Source organism: Oncorhynchus mykiss, chromosome 13, assembly GCF_057628025.1.
Source record: "Oncorhynchus mykiss isolate SJ-2025 chromosome 13, ASM5762802v1, whole genome shotgun sequence".
NCBI lineage: Eukaryota > Metazoa > Chordata > Actinopteri > Salmoniformes > Salmonidae > Oncorhynchus > Oncorhynchus mykiss.
Window position 1 is genome coordinate 54692402 of NC_143034.1, and position 18614 is coordinate 54711015.

General features: G+C 44.1%; 1 protein-coding gene across 1 annotated transcript; it reads left to right on the top strand.

Annotated features, from left to right (window-relative positions):
• The first annotated feature begins 4214 nt into the window (after positions 1-4214).
• Positions 4215-18370, top strand: LOC110486549 (envoplakin). Its single transcript, XM_021558241.3, has 21 exons — positions 4215-4480; positions 8101-8200; positions 8358-8512; positions 8751-8874; positions 9180-9311; positions 9415-9456; positions 9630-9899; positions 10025-10120; positions 10215-10325; positions 10428-10574; positions 10695-10849; positions 10949-11046; positions 11198-11370; positions 11481-11659; positions 11793-11931; positions 12081-12274; positions 13630-13780; positions 13896-13979; positions 14097-14204; positions 14325-14417; positions 14533-18370. Exons 1-21 carry the CDS (start codon positions 4437-4439, stop codon positions 18028-18030), a joined length of 6093 nt encoding a protein of 2030 aa, XP_021413916.3. The 5' UTR covers positions 4215-4436; the 3' UTR covers positions 18031-18370.
• The last annotated feature ends 244 nt before the right edge of the window (positions 18371-18614 follow it).

Here is an 18614-nt window from a genome sequence, read left to right on the forward strand (position 1 = left end):
CTTTCTGTGAGCTTGTGACCTACCACCGCCCGTTGCTCCTAGAGGTTTCAACTTCACAATAACAGCACTTACAGTCGAACTGGGCAGCAATTTGACAAACTGACTTGTTGGAAAGGTGGCATCCTATGATGGTGCCACCTTGAACGTAACTGAGCTCTTCAGTAAGGCCATTCTAATGCCAATGTATGTCTATGGAGATTGCAACAAGTGTGGCTGAAATAGCTGGATCCACTAATCTAATTTTATGGGGTGTCCACATACTTTTGTATATATAGTGTATGTTTGGCACGTTAACTGTAAATTACTGCCTGCTTTTTCCTTTGTTAGTAGCCTACGAAAGCTGGTTATATTTATTTATCTTTCCTTGTTTGCTGCAGCCTCGCCTCTCTTATGGCAGGTGCTTTCTCATGATCCAGCAGTGAGAAATAAACAGTGGCAACAGGACACAGTGAATCACAGACAGGTATTATGTTCTTCTGCATCCACTCATGTCTCAATTTGTAAATGTGCAATTAAGAAGTGTTTCAAAGAGAGCGATTCTTTAGAGCTCTTTGTCAGGGTTGAAATGACACGTTAGCGGAGATGGCGCCTATGGACATGGTCGCCCTGTTCCTAGCTCGTAACCAACTTTTTGTGTGTGTTATTTCTTACATTATTTGCTCATAACGTTTCTTACATTATTACCTCCATCCGAAAATAACTTTAGGATATTAGATCGGCAGTCTCGAACCAGCATTTAGACCAGAAATCCAACGTTCCGAATTCTGACATTAATATTTCTATATTTATTATTATTTATTTTTATTTTGGGGATTTGAGTGTATTGTTTTGTACTGTCGGGTATTACTCCACTGTTGGAGCTAGGAACATAAGCATTTATTTACACCCGCGATAACATCTGCTAAATATGTGTACCAGACCAATAACGTTTGATTTGATATTCACTAGACATTTCCCCAAAAACATGGGCCTGGGCCAACATAACTATTAAACACATACTCTTGGGGACCCTTTTTATGTTTTCAATGATTAAGGGAATGCCCTTTTCTGCTATGTTCCCATAACCCTTGTAGTTCAAGCCCTGCTCTTCAGTGTTACATACCTTGACTGAAATGTGTTCTCTCTGTAAATGATTTGTGTGTTCTTGACTGAGCCTCTCCCAGATAAATGGCAGCCAGGCTTGCATAATGTGGAATTTAACCAGGTATGTGTTCTGCCCTGTGGTGTAGTTGGATAGGGGAGGGGTGTGGTGGGGTTACATGTTAAGTCAGTAAATGAGATTGGATTTTTACAATGCAGTAATATGCAGCCCCGGTAACCCACACCTTATGACCACATTAGGAAAACCTGAACTTTGAAAGATGTGATTTTGTCATCACCAGTACTGCTGCTTTACTCAGGATGAGTATTTTTTAACTGGGATTATGAAGTGAGATAGGCCTACATCTTTTTTAAATGAACGATAAAGGGACAAATCTGGGTTTGGCAGATGCCAGGAGAACGCTACCTGCCCCGATGCATAGTGCAAACTGTGAAGTTTGATGGAGGAGCAATTATGGTCGTTAGATCCAGTGAAGAGAAATCTTAATGCTACAGCATACAATGACTTTCTAGTCGATTCTGTGCTTCCAACTTTGTGGCAACAGTTTGGGGAATGCCCTTTCCCGTTTCAGCCTGACAATGCCCCCGTGCACAAAACCAAGGTCCTTACAGAAATTGTTTTTTTGAGATCGGTGTGGAAGAACTTGACTGGCCTGCACAAAAGTCCTGACCTCAACCCCATCAAACACCTTTGGGATGAATTGGAACTTTGACTGCGAGCCAGGCCTAATTGCGCAACATCAGTGCCCGACCTCACTAATGCTCTTGTGGCTGAATGGAAGCAAATCCCAGCAGCAATGTTACAATATCTAGTGGAAAGCCTTCCCAGAAGAGTGGAAGCTGTTAGAGCAGCAAAGGAAGGACCAACTCCATATTAATGCCCATGATTTTGGAATGAGATGTTCGACAAACAGGTGTCCACATACTTGTGATAATTTAGTGTATGGCATACAAGTAACTGCCAAAATATAGAAAACCAGCATAAATAGGGCGTTTGGTCACCACGAGCTGCCAGGTTCAATGCGCCTTGGTATAGTTCTACAAGTGTCTGGAACTCTATTGGAGGAATGTGACATCATTCTTCCATGAGAAACTCCTTTATTTAGTGTTTTGTTGATGGTGGTGGAAAACGCTGTCCCAGGTGCCGCTCAGGAATCTCCCATAGGTGTTAAATTGGGCTGAGATCTGGTGACTGAGACACACTCATGCCCTTTAAACCCCCTATGCATCTTTGAAACCCTTCTTTTAAAAGTCACTGAGATCTCTTCTAGCCATGGTAACCAAAATAATAAATGGGCCTTTTTATACATGACCCTAAGCATGATGGGATGTTAATTGCTGTCAATTGCACATGCCTGTGTAATTATATACCAGGTGGTGTCAGAGGAAGGCTCTAAAAATGGTCAAAAGACTCCAGCCACCAAAGTCATAGACTGTTCTCTCTGCTACTGCATGGCAAGAAGTACCGATGCACCATAAGACTGCTAAATAGTTAACCAAATAGTTAACCCGGACTGTCTGCATTGACCCTTTTTGTACAAACGTGTTTTTACTCATTGCGTATGCTGCTGCTACTGTTTATTATTTATCCTGTGGCCTTGTAACTTTATTTAGTTATGTGCCTCTACCTCTAATTACCTCGTACCCCTGCACATCAACTCAGTACTGGTATAGCCAAGTTATCTTTACTCATGGTGTATTTATTATAACTTGTATTATTACGTGTTATTATTTTTCTATTATTTCTCTATTTTCTTTCTCTCTGCGTTGTTGGGAAGGGCCTCTCAGTATTTCACTGTTGTTTACAAGCATGTGATGAACACAATTGTATTTGATTAGATTTTTTTGATTATGAGGGTACAATGCACATACACTTATAAATGTTTGTCTTTCTACCGTCAGCAGAGGACCCAGCTCTTCCCTCAGCGGTAAGTGTACTCTGCATTCCTCTCTGAGACCTTGACTCCTTATACTAGGGGCGGCAGGTAGCCTAGTGGTTAGAGTGTTGGACTTGTAACCGAAAGGTTGCAAGATCGATTCCCTGAGCTGACAAGGTAAACATCTGTTGTTCTGCTCCTGAACAAGGCAATTGTTCACTGTTCCTAGGCCATCATTGAACATAATAATTTGTTCATAACTGTCTTGCCTAGTTAAATAAAGGGAAATAAAATATAAATACTAAGAGGGGTAATTCAACAGGGTGTGTGTCTGATAATCACTGATACTCAGAAGCCTGGGGAACTGTAGCCTACTATACTGTAGTGTCTGATGCTACAAACAGAATACAATGCAAACCAGCACGACCACAATTTGACTTCCTAAAATAAAGTTGTTTTGTTTATTATCTTAGGTTGTTGTAACTTGTCTAGTTTCACTGCACCCTTTCTGTAGTGGGCTAGTGTGTCAGGCTAACACAACATTTAAATCACACTACTACAGATAGCTATTACGTTTTCCTTAGATATTTTTGTGATATTTTTACTACCCACAGATCACACCCTCTTAGTCTGATACGCTCTAAACATTATTGTCCTTCTCTGTTTGCTTGGATGGCTTGTTGGGTGGATAGCACAGTTGGAATGTGGTGTGCCCAACCTTCAATAAAGGTGTATGTAGTAGTAACTAGGATGATTCTTGTTGGATATGTTTTTATGCCGTGTGAACTTTGGGCATTGTTTGGCATTACACTATAGCCTTTTGGTGTTCTGGCATTTCATCCCAAATATGTCTATAATCTATTATTGGTAATGACAACTAATCAGTGGTTTAATGTCATTACTAGATAATTCAATCTCCAATGTTTTAAGGTGGAAATTAATTTAGATTGGTTTGATTGAAGTCAGTAAATGTGAGTGAGTAGCACCCTGGAATCTAACAGGGGACTGGCCCTGCCACATTCCAGTGTTTCTCCATTGGAAGTCTACCAATGAGGAATCACACTGTTATAATAATGTGTATCTCTTAGTGCTGACTCCCTTGATTTAGAAAAGCAGTGCCTATTCAACAATGTCTATAACAAAACCATCTTTATCGATTTTGCCCAGGTAAGACAAAGTAAATATATTAAAAGATAGGAATGCAGGTGTGTAGGAATGGAGAGAAAGTGAGAGAGAGAGTGGGATGGAAAACAGGAGAGAGGAACAGGTCTACCCAGTCTGTTCCTCTGGTCTAGTGCCTTCATGATGACACACCTGTTCTTTGGGGTGGAGCTGAGACAGGTGGCTGCTCTTTAACTAGAGAGAGGAGACACGGCTAGAGAGAGAGGTACAGCGAGGAGAGGGAAGTAAGGAGTAAGGTCATTTCACTGGGACTGACAGAACACACAGCCTCCCAGGATGTTCAGCAAGAAGAAGGAGTACGACCTGGTGAAAGTGGCACAGTGAGTTTGCCCTCCGTTGCCTGAACTTTGATGTGTCATGTTTCCTTCTCTTTTCTCTGTCTCTTATTTCTCTTTTTCATTTCATCTCAGCCTGCTTGTATTCCCTGGAGAGGCGACCTGGAATCTAGTCCACTCCACATGTGGACATTTGTTGACTGGTCTTTTCTATGTCCGACTTGGAATGATAGTGTTCTTTTGAGAGTCTGCAGTCTTCCAGGAAAATGCAGGAGATGATTTAGATGAAGTATCAGATTTGATCTAGGAGCACTTAGTATCGTCTTATTGCTACCTTACATAAGCGTAAAATATATCTTATCTGCCGCTGATGGATGATGAGACAAGACAATAATTTCTGTAGTAACTGTCACAATTTGTTTACTTTACAGAGAAAAGAGTAATCTCATTGGTTTTTGGACTGTGTTGTATGTAACCACTGATGTGTGCCTTTAGCAATGGGGTGTGACACGAAGGTGCATTGATCCTCCACATTGCTCTCAGTATTCAGTAGATGGCTGCTCTGACTAATTATGTAGACAGAGCAACAATAGCTCTGATGGATAATACTATGTTACACTAAAGTGGCCTGGCCCGGTAACAAAGAGCCCAGAGCACATAAAAGCACTGTTTGAAGAAGTGTGATCTCACAGAAGTGAGTGACAGACAGCAGATGTGGAATGTGTTTCGGTACATCGCTGGAACGCTCAGGATTTATGTTTATATAGAGAAGAGGGTATGTACTGTGTGTTCTGTTGCTTAAACAGGTTCTATCAGATTTGTGTATCTACAAAGTTGCGTAGAGATGAATAGATAGTATGTTTTTGTGAAATATGTGCTATGTTCCTTTCAAGTGTGCCTTGATAAATCAATAATCTGAGCCTTATCTTTCAGTTCCTTTACATCACTGAACACTGTGTCACTCACCACATGCAGGAACACCCTCCACATCACTCCTACACTGGGGTGTGTCTTGGTGCTACAGGGTGTAGAGTCTGGATCCTTTGCAGCTCTCTATCTTATAGAACCAGCAGGGTGACTTTTAGGCTTCCCTTTAGTGTCTGCCTGTCACACTCCTGCTCACCCTGACATGTGTGTGTGCTGTTTGCTTTGGTACGGTAGCTATGCATTATCTAACTCCTTTTAACCTTCTTTAGGATGTGACAGGGTATGACAGGATATGTCTGCCAAACCTATGTGGACTTTGTCATTTTACCACATATACTAACAGAGATAAGCAGTTGCCTAAATGACTCAGAACTGTCAACAAGGCATGTATGAGATACTGGATACCACAATGTTGAAACAGTGAATCTCTCCCCCCACTATCGCTATTCGTTTTATTGTCCTATTGGAATGTAATTGCATTCATCAGCTATTAACTTGGATCAAAGCGATTCATGGGGACATCAGTAGAATTCCATGTGCTATGTCACCCGATCACTGTAAATTCCTGAGGACACTCCTCAATAATCCATCAATGTGAGGGTGTGTACGAATAAATAGCTGACTTTCATAACAGCGACTACGAGTAGGAATGACAGAACAATAAGTACAAGAACATACAGTGCCTTGCGAAAGTATTCGGCCCCCTTGAACTTTGCGAACTTTTGCCACATTTCAGGCTTCAAACATAAAGATATAAAACTGTATTTTTTTGTGAAGAATCAACAACAAGTGGGACACAATCATGAAGTGGAACGACATTTATTGGATATTTCAAACTTTTTTAACAAATCAAAAACTGAAAAATTGGGCGTGCAAAATTATTCAGCCCCCTTAAGTTAATACTTTGTAGCGCCACCTTTTGCTGCGATTACAGCTGTAAGTCGCTTGGGGTATGTCTCTATCAGTTTTGCACATCAAGAGACTGACATTTTTTCCCATTCCTCCTTGCAAAACAGCTCGAGCTCAGTGAGGTTGGATGGAGAGCATTTGTGAACAGCAGTTTTCAGTTCTTTCCACAGATTCTCGATTGGATTCAGGTCTGGACTTTGACTTGGCCATTCTAACACCTGGATATGTTTATTTTTGAACCATTCCATTGTAGATTTTGCTTTATGTTTTGGATCATTGTCTTGTTGGAAGACAAATCTCCGTCCCAGTCTCAGGTCTTTTGCAGACTCCATCAGGTTTTCTTCCAGAATGGTCCTGTATTTGGCTCCATCCATCTTCCCATCAATTTTAACCATCTTCCCTGTCCCTGCTGAAGAAAAGCAGGCCCAAACCATGATGCTGCCACCACCATGTTTGACAGTGGGGATGGTGTGTTCAGCTGTGTTGCTTTTACGCCAAACAAAATGTTTTGCATTGTTGCCAAAAAGTTCAATTTTGGTTTCATCTGACCAGAGCACCTTCTTCCACATGTTCGGTGTGTCTCCCAGGTGGCTTGTGGCAAACTTTAAACGACACTTTTTATGGATATCTTTAAGAAATGGCTTTCTTCTTGCCACTCTTCCATAAAGGCCAGATTTGTGCAATATACAACTGATTGTTGTCCTATGGACAGAGTCTCCCACCTCAGCTGTAGATCTCTGCAGTTCATCCAGAGTGATCATGGGCCTCTTGGCTGCATCTCTGATCAGTCTTCTCCTTGTATGAGCTGAAAGTTTAGAGGGACGGCCAGGTCTTGATAGATTTGCAGTGGTCTGATACTCCTTCCATTTCAATATTATCGCTTGCACAGTGCTCCTTGGGATGTTTAAAGCTTGGGAAATCTTTTTGTATCCAAATCCGGCTTTAAACTTCTTCACAACAGTATCTCGGACCTGCCTGGTGTGTTCCTTGTTCTTCATGATGCTCTCTGCGCTTTTAACGGACCTCTGAGACTATCACAGTGCAGGTGCATTTATACGGAGACTTGATTACACACAGGTGGATTGTATTTATCATCATTAGTCATTTAGGTCAACATTGGATCATTCAGAGATCCTCACTGAACTTCTGGAGAGAGTTTGCTGCACTGAAAGTAAAGGGGCTGAATAATTTTGCACGCCCAATTTTTCAGTTTTTGATTTGTTAAAAAAGTTTGAAATATCCAATAAATGTCGTTCCACTTCATGATTGTGTCCCACTTGTTGTTGATTCTTCACAAAAAAATACAGTTTTATATCTTTATGTTTGAAGCCTGAAATGTGGCAAAAAGTCGCAAAGTTCAAGGGGGCCGAATACTTTCGCAAGGCACTGTACAGACTTAAAGATATGTTGATTGCTAGATGAGTGTAGATGAGTGACAGTCCTTTGTGGAGTTGGATGGGGGAGACTGAGGAATACTTTTTGTTCTGCCTGAGTCTGGTTCTCATTTGGATTATTCTACCAAACCTGGAGTCTGGTTGTCATTTGGATTATTCTACCAAACCTGGAGTCTGGTTCTCATTTTGATTATTCTACCAAACCTGGAGTCTGGTTCTCATTTGGATTATTCTACCAAACCTGGAGTCTGGTTCTCATTTTGATTATTCTACCAAACCTGGAGTCTGGTTCTCATTTGGATTATTCTACCAAACATGGAGTCTGGTTCCTGAACATTCAGGTTGCTCTACGGATCTTTCTTAGATAGGGCTACTGGTTTCAACAATGTGTCAATTACACTGATGTGAATGGAGGTTTGTCTTTTCTCTTCCTAGGAGCCAAGGTAATGATGTGGCCGTGCTGGTGGCGCGCATGCAGAGCAATGCAGACCGGGTAGAGAAGAATGTGCTGCGCTCTGAGGAGCTGATGGCTGTGGTAAGAGGTCCTACCATCCCTACCCACACACTGCCTGTGTATGTAATTACACAGTTATGCATACACCTTTACCTAACACGTTTAACAGATCATTTATCAATGTGCAATTCAACACAAATGTGTCATGATGGGGAGTGCCTTTCTGTTTCTGTTCCAGGACACAGTGAATGACAAGAAGGACAGGCCCTTACTGCACCAGAAGGAGAATACAGAGATCCTAGCTGAGGCTGAGGGGCTGCTGAAGGATCTGTTCCTGGATGTGGACCGGGCCAAGAAGCTTTCACACCCACAGGCTGGAGAGATAGAGATTGAGTGAGTTCCAGCAAGAACACACACACACACACACACACACACACACACACACACACACACACACACACACACACACACACACACACACACACACACACACACCCTTAGAATATATGAAACAATGGTTTTGTGACAGAGATACTCTCCCAGAGGCTCTCAGAGAACATTCTGAACACTCATGTTCTCTCTTTCCCTCTTTCAATATGACTCTTATTTCTCCTTTTTTTCTGGTCCTCAGTGTGAGAAACCTCCATGACCGCTGGTCTAAGGACTGTACCATGTACCGGGACCTGTATGAGGCAGTGCAGGAGGTGGAGCTCACTCCCAGGATTGACTGGTCTCAGGTGCTGGAGGAGAAACAGGTGAGCCTGCCATATCCTTGGTAACACTCTATTCAAGACCAGTATGACCGTAGACGGTACTGTCCTGCCATTATATAACAACTTTGGTTGACCACCGCTTTCTGCTGGTGCAACCAAACCTTTGGTATTACCTCCTAGTTGCTTGGAGTAACATATCTTTCTGAATGTAGTAGTAGTGGTACAAAACTGTATTATCCCCAGAGGGAAAACAGCCAAACAAAGTTAACAAGACATGTGGTCGAGGTAAACATACAGCTGAACTCTAGAGGATTTACTATACCTGTGTGTTGTGTTGTGTGTTATAGAAGCAGATAAGTGCAGAGAGGTACGGGCCCAACCTGTCTGATGTGGAGAAGCAGATTGCCTCTCATAACATCCTGCACCAGGAGATCGAGGCCTACGGCTCCCAAATGAACCGCAGCAGCACTGGCTCTCCGGTAACGACTACAAAGCCCTCGGCTGCTTTCTTCATTCTGAATCTCACCAAAACTAGGGATGAACTCTAAACAATGATTATCATGGTTTGTTTTCTGTCCACAGGCAAAGTTGTCTACCTTTCAGAGACAGTACACAGATCTCTTGGTGAGTCCAGAAGTTATGTAATACATCTGTGTGTGCATTAAAGTATGGCTCTGACATGTCAAAGGGGATCAGAATGCTACACTGTTGTGGTTGTATTTGAACCTTCAACCATCGTTGACTATAAGATAGTCCAGGTGTGACTGATCTTTCTCTCCCCATGCTGTGTGGTGCAGGAGGCCTCCCTGTGGAGACACAGGTACCTGGCCTCTCTGTATGACTACATGCAGGGCTGCAGTAAGGAGCTAGTCTACCTGAGCGAGTACCAGGAGAGGATCCTCAGGAAGGACTGGAGCGACCGCATGCTGGACCCCCCAGGGGTGCGCATGGAGTACGAGAAGTTCAAAAACAACACTCTGCTAACACATGAGAGCGAGACCAACCAGCTACAGATGGATGGGGATCGTCTCGTTGAAATGAAGCACCCTGCCAGCTCTACAATACGGGTATGTTTATATGGCTACAAAATGTAAACCTTTCCCATTGTAATAGCTTAAGTATAGGACATTGAGTTACTCACCTCATCATCTACTTTGATCTTCCATGGGGCAATATGCTTGGTTTGTCTCAGGCACACAGCGACGCATTGCAGAACGAGTGGCAGAGCTTCCTAAACCTGTGTATCTGCCAGGAGGTACACCTTGACAACATAGACAACTACAGGAAGGTACGTCATCTCTTAACCCTGGGAAATGACATTTCTTATGGCTCGTTGTCATGGCTCAATGTAACATTGCTCCTATGTGTGTTCCTACCTACAGTACCAGCTGGATGTAGAGACCTTGTCTGAGTCCATGAAGAGACTCAACTCTAATCTGGACCCCAAATCACTGAACAACAAGAAGAACCCAGAGATCCTGCTACAGCTTGAGGTGAGATTTGGTTTATTCTTTGCATCTAAGTTCAGTCGTTTCTATGACGTACAGCATTATTTCAATCTGTTCTCTAATATCTTCTGTACCTCATATCCTCAGGGTGATGAGAGAGCGATAGAGAGGAACGAACAGCGCCTCGTAGCCCTGAGGGAGTTCAGCAGCACCATTGCCCCTCTGAAGCTGCGGCGCATCCGCCCCACCAAACCCACCCCTGTGTTGTCCCTGTGTGAATGGACCAATGGAGAGGTAGAAAATAGCTTCATAGAATAGCATTGTGAGAGTTCTGAGAAGTTAAAGGGCAAGCTAATGTCCTGTCAATTGACAGCTGTAGCACAATATAATGATGCAAACTCCTGTCACCCTTAGGACTCAGTGTCTCAAGCAGAGAAGCTCATGCTAAAGTCCAACTTAGACGATGAGAACTGGGAGGTCCAGACCAGCACTGGGAAGACCAAAACCCTGCCTGGAGCCTGCTTCCTGGTCCCACCGCCAGACACTGAGGCCCTTGAGAAAGTGGAAAGGTAAAGAGGGAGAAAAAAAGACTCTCCTTATTACAATGACCCAAAACTTAACCATCATCACAGGCGAACTGTAATGACATTGTGTGTTTGTGTGTCCAGTCTGTACAGAGAGCTTTCTAACCTGAAGAGAAAGAGAACTACTCTGATGGCCTCCCTGAGGAGCCCCGGTGTGGAGGTGGTGCGCTCAGTGATAGCAGGTGAGTGGAACATCACTCCACTTGCTAAGAACTTTAGCAGAAATCATTTAGTTTGAACTCACAGTGGGACCCTAGTAGATACAGGGGACTAGACTCAGTGTGGCCCTCTCCTGTCCCCTTATTTCTCACTGTGCCCTCTGTTTGTCCTCAGCCCCTGTGGCTAATGCCCCAGTGGACCCAAAGACCACGGTGCTGGCCAGCCAGCTGGACAAGATCAGCAAGAACCTGGACCACAGTGAGAAGGACATCCTGAGCCGGCTGAGGGCCCCTCTGGATCGCAGTGACCCCACACATGACCTGGCCAACAGGCTGAAGGAGCATGAGGTGAAGGGATTGTTTTTTTATTTCAGACCACTGCAGCCTGCTACATAGCATCATTATAATGGACAGTGTGTTTCTAGAGTGTGATATCCATGGTGTGTTTTGCCCTGCAGAGGGCCACCCTGACTGTTAGGAACCTGGAGGCAGAGAAGGCAGCGGTCCAGAGAGATATGGATCCCATCCTAGCCCAGAAGCCCCTTGGGCCCACCACCTCCGCCCTGTCCCTCAAACTAAGTGGTCTTAACAACAAGTTTGACGACACCAACGTCCTCTGTGACCTGTACAACAAAAAGTAAGAATTTAGTTTACAATGTGAAATTTTAAAAAATTATAAGAACTAACTATATGTTCTTATTTTTTGACTTATTATTTACATCCAATTCCTCAAGATTATTCTCACTCACTAATTTCTTTATCTTGACCAGAGCCACAGCTTCCATGTTCTTGGAGAGGCAGATAAATATGGTGGACAACTCAGTCTCTGGCTTTGAGGAGCAGCTGGCTGAAGATGCTGCCCTCCCTGATGTTCCCAACGTCCTCCAGACACGGATCGCGAAGCTTCAGGTAACAGTATTTCAGTCATATGACTACTTAAAGTTCATCACACATCATGTCATTATGATGGACTCTTACAAGTTGCAGTGAGTGTTTTGCTTTGATTGACCCATCCTCTTTGATCAGTCCCCTGTGTTTCTCCCTTGTCCTACAAACAGAACATGCGCAAGGATGTAGCGTTAAAGCAGGACGAGATGCTGAAGCTGAGCAGGGACTTGGAGTCCACAGAGCAGCTGAGCAGCTCCCTGCAGAAGGGCTTCCATGAGTACTGCCCAGACATCCGCCGCCAGCAGACAGAGGTCAAACACCTGAAGAACCGCTATGCCAACGTCAACAGTCAGCTACAGGAGAGGTGAGAACCCCATCTGTCCCAAAGCTAAACCTTTTTCAGGACCCTGTCTTTCAAAGATAATTCATAGAAATCCAAATAACTTCACAGATCTTCATTGTAAAGGGTTTAAACACTGTTTCCGATGCTTGTTCAATGAACCATAAACAATTAATAAACGTGCACCTGTGGAACAGTCTTTAACACACTAACAGCTTACAGACGGTAGGCAATTAAGGTCACAGTTATGAAAACTTAGGACACTAAAGAGGCCTTTCTACTGACTCTGAAAAACACCAAAAGAAAGATGCCCAGGGTCCCTGCTCATCTGTGTGAACGTGCATTAGGCATGCTGCAAGGAGGCATTAGGACTGCAGATGTGGCCAGGGCAATAAATCGCAATGTCTGTACTGTGAGACGCCTAAGACAACACTACAGGGAGACAGGATAGACTGCTGATCATCCTCGCAGTGGCAGACCACATGTAACAACACCTGCACATGATCGGTACATCCGATTATCACACCCGCGGGACAGGTACAGGATGGCAACAACAACTGCCCGAGTTACACCAGAAACGCACAATCTCTCCATCGGTGCTCAGACTGTCCGCAATAGGCTGAGAGAGGCTGGACTGAGGGCTTGTAGGCCTGTTGTAAGGCAGGTCCTCACCAGACATCACCGGCAACAACGTTGTCTATGGGCACAAACCCACCGTCGCTGGACCAGACAGGACTGGCAAAAAGTGCTCTTCACTGACGAGTCGTGGTTTTGTCTCACCGGGGGTGATGGTCGGATTCGCGTTTATCGTTGAAGGAATGAGCATTACACCGAGGCCTGTACTCTGGAGTGGGATCGATGAGGGTCCGTCATGGTCTGCGTGATTTCCTGCAAGGCAGGAATGTCAGTGTTCTGCCATGGCCAGCGAAGAGCCCGGATCTACGTCTGGGACCTGTTACCCCCCCAGAAAGGTTCAGGAACTTGCAGATGCCTTGGTGGAAGAGTGGAGTAACATCTCACAGCAGGAACTGAAAAAACTGGTGCAGTCCATGAGGAGGAGATGCACTGCAGTACTTATTGCAGCTGGTGGCCACACCAGATACTGACTGTTACTTTTGATTTTGACCCCCACTTTGTTCAGGTACACATTATTCAATTTCTGTTAGTCACATGTCTGTGGAACTTGTTCAGTTTATGTATCAGTTGTTGAATCTTGTTATGTTCATACAAATATTTACACATAAAATAAACGCAGTTGACTGTGAAAGGACGTTTCTTTTTATGCTGAGTTTTTATGTCAGAGTTATATATGTCTTGTGTCTGTGGTTACTTCTGTGGTCTATGATATACTGATGCTTAAAAAAAATATATTGTTATAGAACGGTTCTGCTGCAAGAGGCAACCAACAAGAATCAAGGCTTCCAGAGCTCTGTCCAATCATTGAACTTATTTTTGACCAACCTGCCTAATAATACGATCAATCCAAGTGATGGACTTTCTCAAATTAACTTCAAGCAGAACTCTCAGAAGGTTTGTGGGTTTATTTTTGTGTTATTTTATCTCAACAATTGTCCGTGCTATGAACATCGTCAGTTTTCTGCAGTACATTTCTTTTGTTCTTATTGTGTGTTTGCTTTCTTTTCAGAGAGTGGTGGAGGACATAAAAAGGAAATCAGATGATGTGGGCCTAGCAGTGAAACAGTCCCGTGACTTGCAGAATGTCCTCAATGTGAGTTTAAAAACATTTATCTAATCAGAGCTACCATTAAAAATGTCCATATCAGTTGAAGGGTTTTGGTCAATGTTGTTCTTAAAAGAGAAAATATATATTCACCATGTCTCATAGGAGTATGAGGCCAAATCTGCTAAGTACCGTGGTACACTGAAAGATGTGGATGATGAAGATGCCAAAAGACGTCACACATCCGCCATGGCTGACGCTGTGCTTAAAAAGGTATTGTGGACCTGAGAGACTGCAACAATCCTCATCCTATAGTTGACTTAATTTGCATTCAAGTTTGGGCATTGATTCAATATCCATGATCTGACTAGAGGCTGTATGTTTCTGTTTCAGGAAAGAGCTCTACTGAACCTCTACTCAGAGGTGTCTGCAGAGAATGATCAGCTTCTCAACAAGATGGGATTGGCTAAGAACATAATTGCCCAAGTATGACACAATTACTTTGTAAAACATCAACACAGTGGATTCTGTAATTCCTAATTAAAAAACCCACTCTAGAATAGGTTAAACTATATTGTCCACTGTTACCTGCTCTGAACAGAATGAAGAGAAGGTGAGCCAGGTGGTGGTGAAACAGGAGCGGCAGCTGCAGAGCCAGCAGAAAGACCTGGAGGAAACAGACGTTCTAAAGAGAGAGCTGGCGGATGAGACCACCAGGCGCTCCCATGCTGAGAATGAACTAGCAACATACAGAAAGAGGTTTATTTCACTGAAAAGCCGTAGAGGTGTGGAACGAATGGAGGAGAGGGAAGTTGTGCAGTACTACCGTGACCCCAAACTAGAGGGTGACCTGGTGTCCCTGAAGAGTCGAATCCAAGATGAGACTATAAAACACTCTGGCACCCAGACAGAGATAAAGGTTGTCAATGAGAATATCATCCGCCGGGAGACTGAGCTGACAAATGTCAAACCTAGGCTGTTGACCAAGGTGTTAACTGAGTTTGAGAGGGACCCCCAGCTTGACAAGGAGGCCACCAAGCTGAGAGAGGAGATGCGCAAGCTCGAGCAGGAGGTCCAGGTGAGAGATACAGAGACGGTCCACATGAAGACTGAGATCACAGTTCTGGCACAGAAGAGACCGACTATCAAAGAGAGAGTAGTGAAAAAGGAGGTGGTGAGACTGGAGAAGGACCCGGAGATGCTGAAAGCAGTTCTGACCTTTCAGACCGAGATCTCAGAGGAGGGGTTAAGATCCAAGTCCCTCAATGATGACATATTCCGCACTAGGAGCCAAATAAACACACTTGAGAGGATCATTCCCACAATCCAGCCTAAGATTGTTACCAAGGTGCTGAAGAGGGTGGAACAGGACCCAAAACTCATTGACGAGGTTAAGACTATTCACACCAGCCTGGAAGAGGAGAACAAGATAAACAGTGATTTGATGAAGGAACTCACCAGCCTCCAGATCCGCTACAGTGAAGTGGAGAAGGTACGGCCCAAGCTTGAGGTCAAGGAGATCATCAATGAGATCTACAGGGTGGACCCTGAGACAGAGGTGGAGCTGGTGAGGCTAAGGAAAGAGCTGCATGACTCTAATCGAAACCGCACTGATCTGGAGAAAGAAATAGACTCAGTTATGGTGGATCTTAAAACTCTGCGTTCCCAGAAACCCAAGTCAGAGTACAAGGAAGTGACCCAGGAAGTGATTAAAGAGGAGAAGAGCCCAGAGGTCATCAGGGAAATTAAGAGGTTGAACGACCAGGTTTCACTTCTGCGGGTTTCATATGACAGCACCCTGAATCTGCTGAGCCGCCTGCGCAAAGAGAGGGATGAATGGAAGGTTGAAAAGTCTAAGTTAGAGACAAAGCTTGTAAACAAAGAGGTGGTCAAATATGAAAATGACCCCCTACTGGAGAAGGAGGCTGACCGTCTGAGGAGAGATGTGAGGGAGGAAATCCAGCAACGACGCAACATGGAGGAAACTGTCTTTGACCTGCAGAACAAGTACATCATGGTGGAAAGGCAGAAACCAGAGGAGAAGATTGTGATGCAGGAAGTGGTGCGTCTTGAGAAGGATCCAAAACAACTCCTGGAGTATGAAAAGCTGAACAAGAACTTGGATGAAGAGGTTAAATCCCGTAGAAAACTGGAATTGGAAGTTCGACAGTTGAGAGCCCTGGTTGAGGAGAAAGAGAGAAACTTGGCACTGATGGACGACCGGCAAAAAAAGATTCAAGTAGAAACAGAGCTTAGACAGATCAAATCTCGCATCCTTGAGCTTGAAAATAGCCCTCAACCCATTGCGGAGAAGATCATTATTGAGGAAGTCCTCAAAGTGGAGAGAGACCCCAAGCTTGAGAAACTAACCAGTGGCTTACGCACAGACATGGATATGGAGGAAACCAACATCAGTCAGTTGGAAAGGGACATCCGAAACCTGAAGATCAAGTTGGACATCCTGCGCAAGGAAAAGTCAATTGAAAAGACTGTATATAAAGAGGTGATTCGGGTGGAGAAGGACCAGAATGTGGAGGCTGAGAGGGACCATCTCAGAGATCTAGTGTTGCAGGAAAGAAGTTCCAGACGGGATCAAGAAGATGAAATCCAGAGACTTAATACCAAAGTGACCCGGCTCCAGACCACAAAGTCAAGCACCTCTCACGAAGAAATAAGCATCACCCTCAATAGAGATTCCCTGATGAGAGAGAAGGAAAATCTCCTCCAAACACTGAGGACTTTGGAGTCTGAGAAACATGATTTAAGCATATCGTTCCAGCTGCAATCCAAACTGATGAGTGAGAGAAACCAGATAAACAGGCAAAGGGGCTTCAAGATGGATTCTGAGGTACAACGTCTAGAAAAGGACATCCTGGATGAAAAAGACCGGATACACCAAAAGGAGACCTACATTATGGAGCTGCAGAACAATCTTAAGAAAGAGGACCACTCTGAGACACACACCAGAGAGACCAACCTCTCCACTAGAATCAGCATCCTTGACCCCGAGACTGGCAAAGACATGTCACCATATGATGCCTACTTAGAGGGCCTGATTGACCGCAACAAGTACATCCAGCTTCAGGAGCTAGAATGTGACTGGGAGGAGATCACCTCAATGGGTCCAGATGGGGAGACCTCGATTCTGCAGGATCGCAAGAGTGGAAAGCAGTTCTCTGTCAAGAATGCTCTAAAGGATGGCCGCTTGACCCAGTCCGATCTGCACCGCTACAAGGAGGGTAAAATGCCTATCTCAGAATTTGCTCTCCTGGTTGCTGGGGAATCCAGACCAAAGCCTTACATTGGTCCAATCGCAACACCAAGGACACCGACAAAGACCACTGCGGCATCTTCTTTGAGCACAATGCCATCATCACTAAGGTCTTCCTACTCAAGTCTCACAAACAATAGATACGGCAGCAGTAGCAACCTGAATATTTCTAGCGGTGATGAGCTCTTCCCAATCTCTGGGGTGCTGGACTCCACCACCAACAGCCGTATGTCTGTACGTAGTGCCCTGACTCGAAACCTTATTGACCCAACCACAGCCCAGAAGCTCCTGGAGGCACAGGCAGCCACGGGTGGCATCGTCGACCTCAACAGAAAGGACAAGTTCTCTGTTCACAAAGCAGTTGAGCTGGGTCTCATTGACAAAAGTCACATGCATCTGCTACTGAATGCTCAGAAGGCCTTCACTGGAGTGGAGGATCCTGTGACCAAGGAGCGTCTCGCAGTAGGGCAAGCGGCTGAGAAAGGCTGGATACCTCAGGATAGTGCCATGAGGTACATGGAAGCACAGTACCTGACTGGGGGGCTGGTGAACCCCCATAAAGCTGGTCGCATCAGTGTCCAAGATGCTCTTAACACCAAGATAATTGACAGCACAGTAGCCAAGAACCTCCAAGACAAGTCTGCCCACACCAAAGAGTTGATTGACCCCATCACGAAAGAGAAGATCTCGTACAAGGAGGCAATGGATCGCTGCAAAAAAGATGTCACTACAGGGCTCTTGCTGCTCCCTGCAGCCTCCAGCGGTGACTCCAAAGATGCACCATCATACTCCAACTATCGAATCACTGGCTCCTACAGCCAAGTCTAGACATGTGGCTGACACACATGCCAGATCTAGAGAGATGCTACAGCTCCAGGTGCTAAATAGAAATTCACATCACAACAACACAAACACATGTTCTTTTGATGTTTTTATGGTAAAGGTAGACCATTTTTATAGTTCTGATTGTTGAAGTCAGAAAATGTCTAGGTTGAACTGTATACATTTACCTGTTCTTTATTGATGCTATGATTCTCAAGAGTTGCTGTACACATCATTTAAATTAATGTTTGGTGAAGAGCTTTCTTTGATTTGTTTTTCAGTATTGTGAGAGCCATTTCTTCCAATAAACTTTCAAATAAGCACTCATTACATTTTTCAAAACAAACGTTGGTCTCTGTGTATGATTACTCCTATATGATGGTGGTAATTGTTGAAGTTCAAGTTGTTTATTTATCACATGGACAGGAACACATTGTGGTGTACTGTACATAGTACAAGGACATTCTTGCTTGCATGTTCACCTCTAAACAATGTGACAATAATAGAAAAAGTAAAAAACTAATCAAATAAAAATTGAACTCAATGGAATAAAAATAAAAAATTGAGCAGGAAAATGACTTCAAGGATGC

Bases quoted from the DNA above. Each gene is read 5' to 3' on its own strand.
- LOC110486549 (XM_021558241.3), top strand. From the start codon at position 4,437: ATGTTCAGCAAGAAGAAGGAGTACGACCTGGTGAAAGTGGCACA. The intron at 10,850-10,948 runs GTAAAGAGGGAG...TTGTGTGTCCAG, and splicing joins GCCCTTGAGAAAGTGGAAAG to TCTGTACAGAGAGCTTTCTA. The intron at 11,932-12,080 runs GTAACAGTATTT...TCCTACAAACAG, and splicing joins CACGGATCGCGAAGCTTCAG to AACATGCGCAAGGATGTAGC.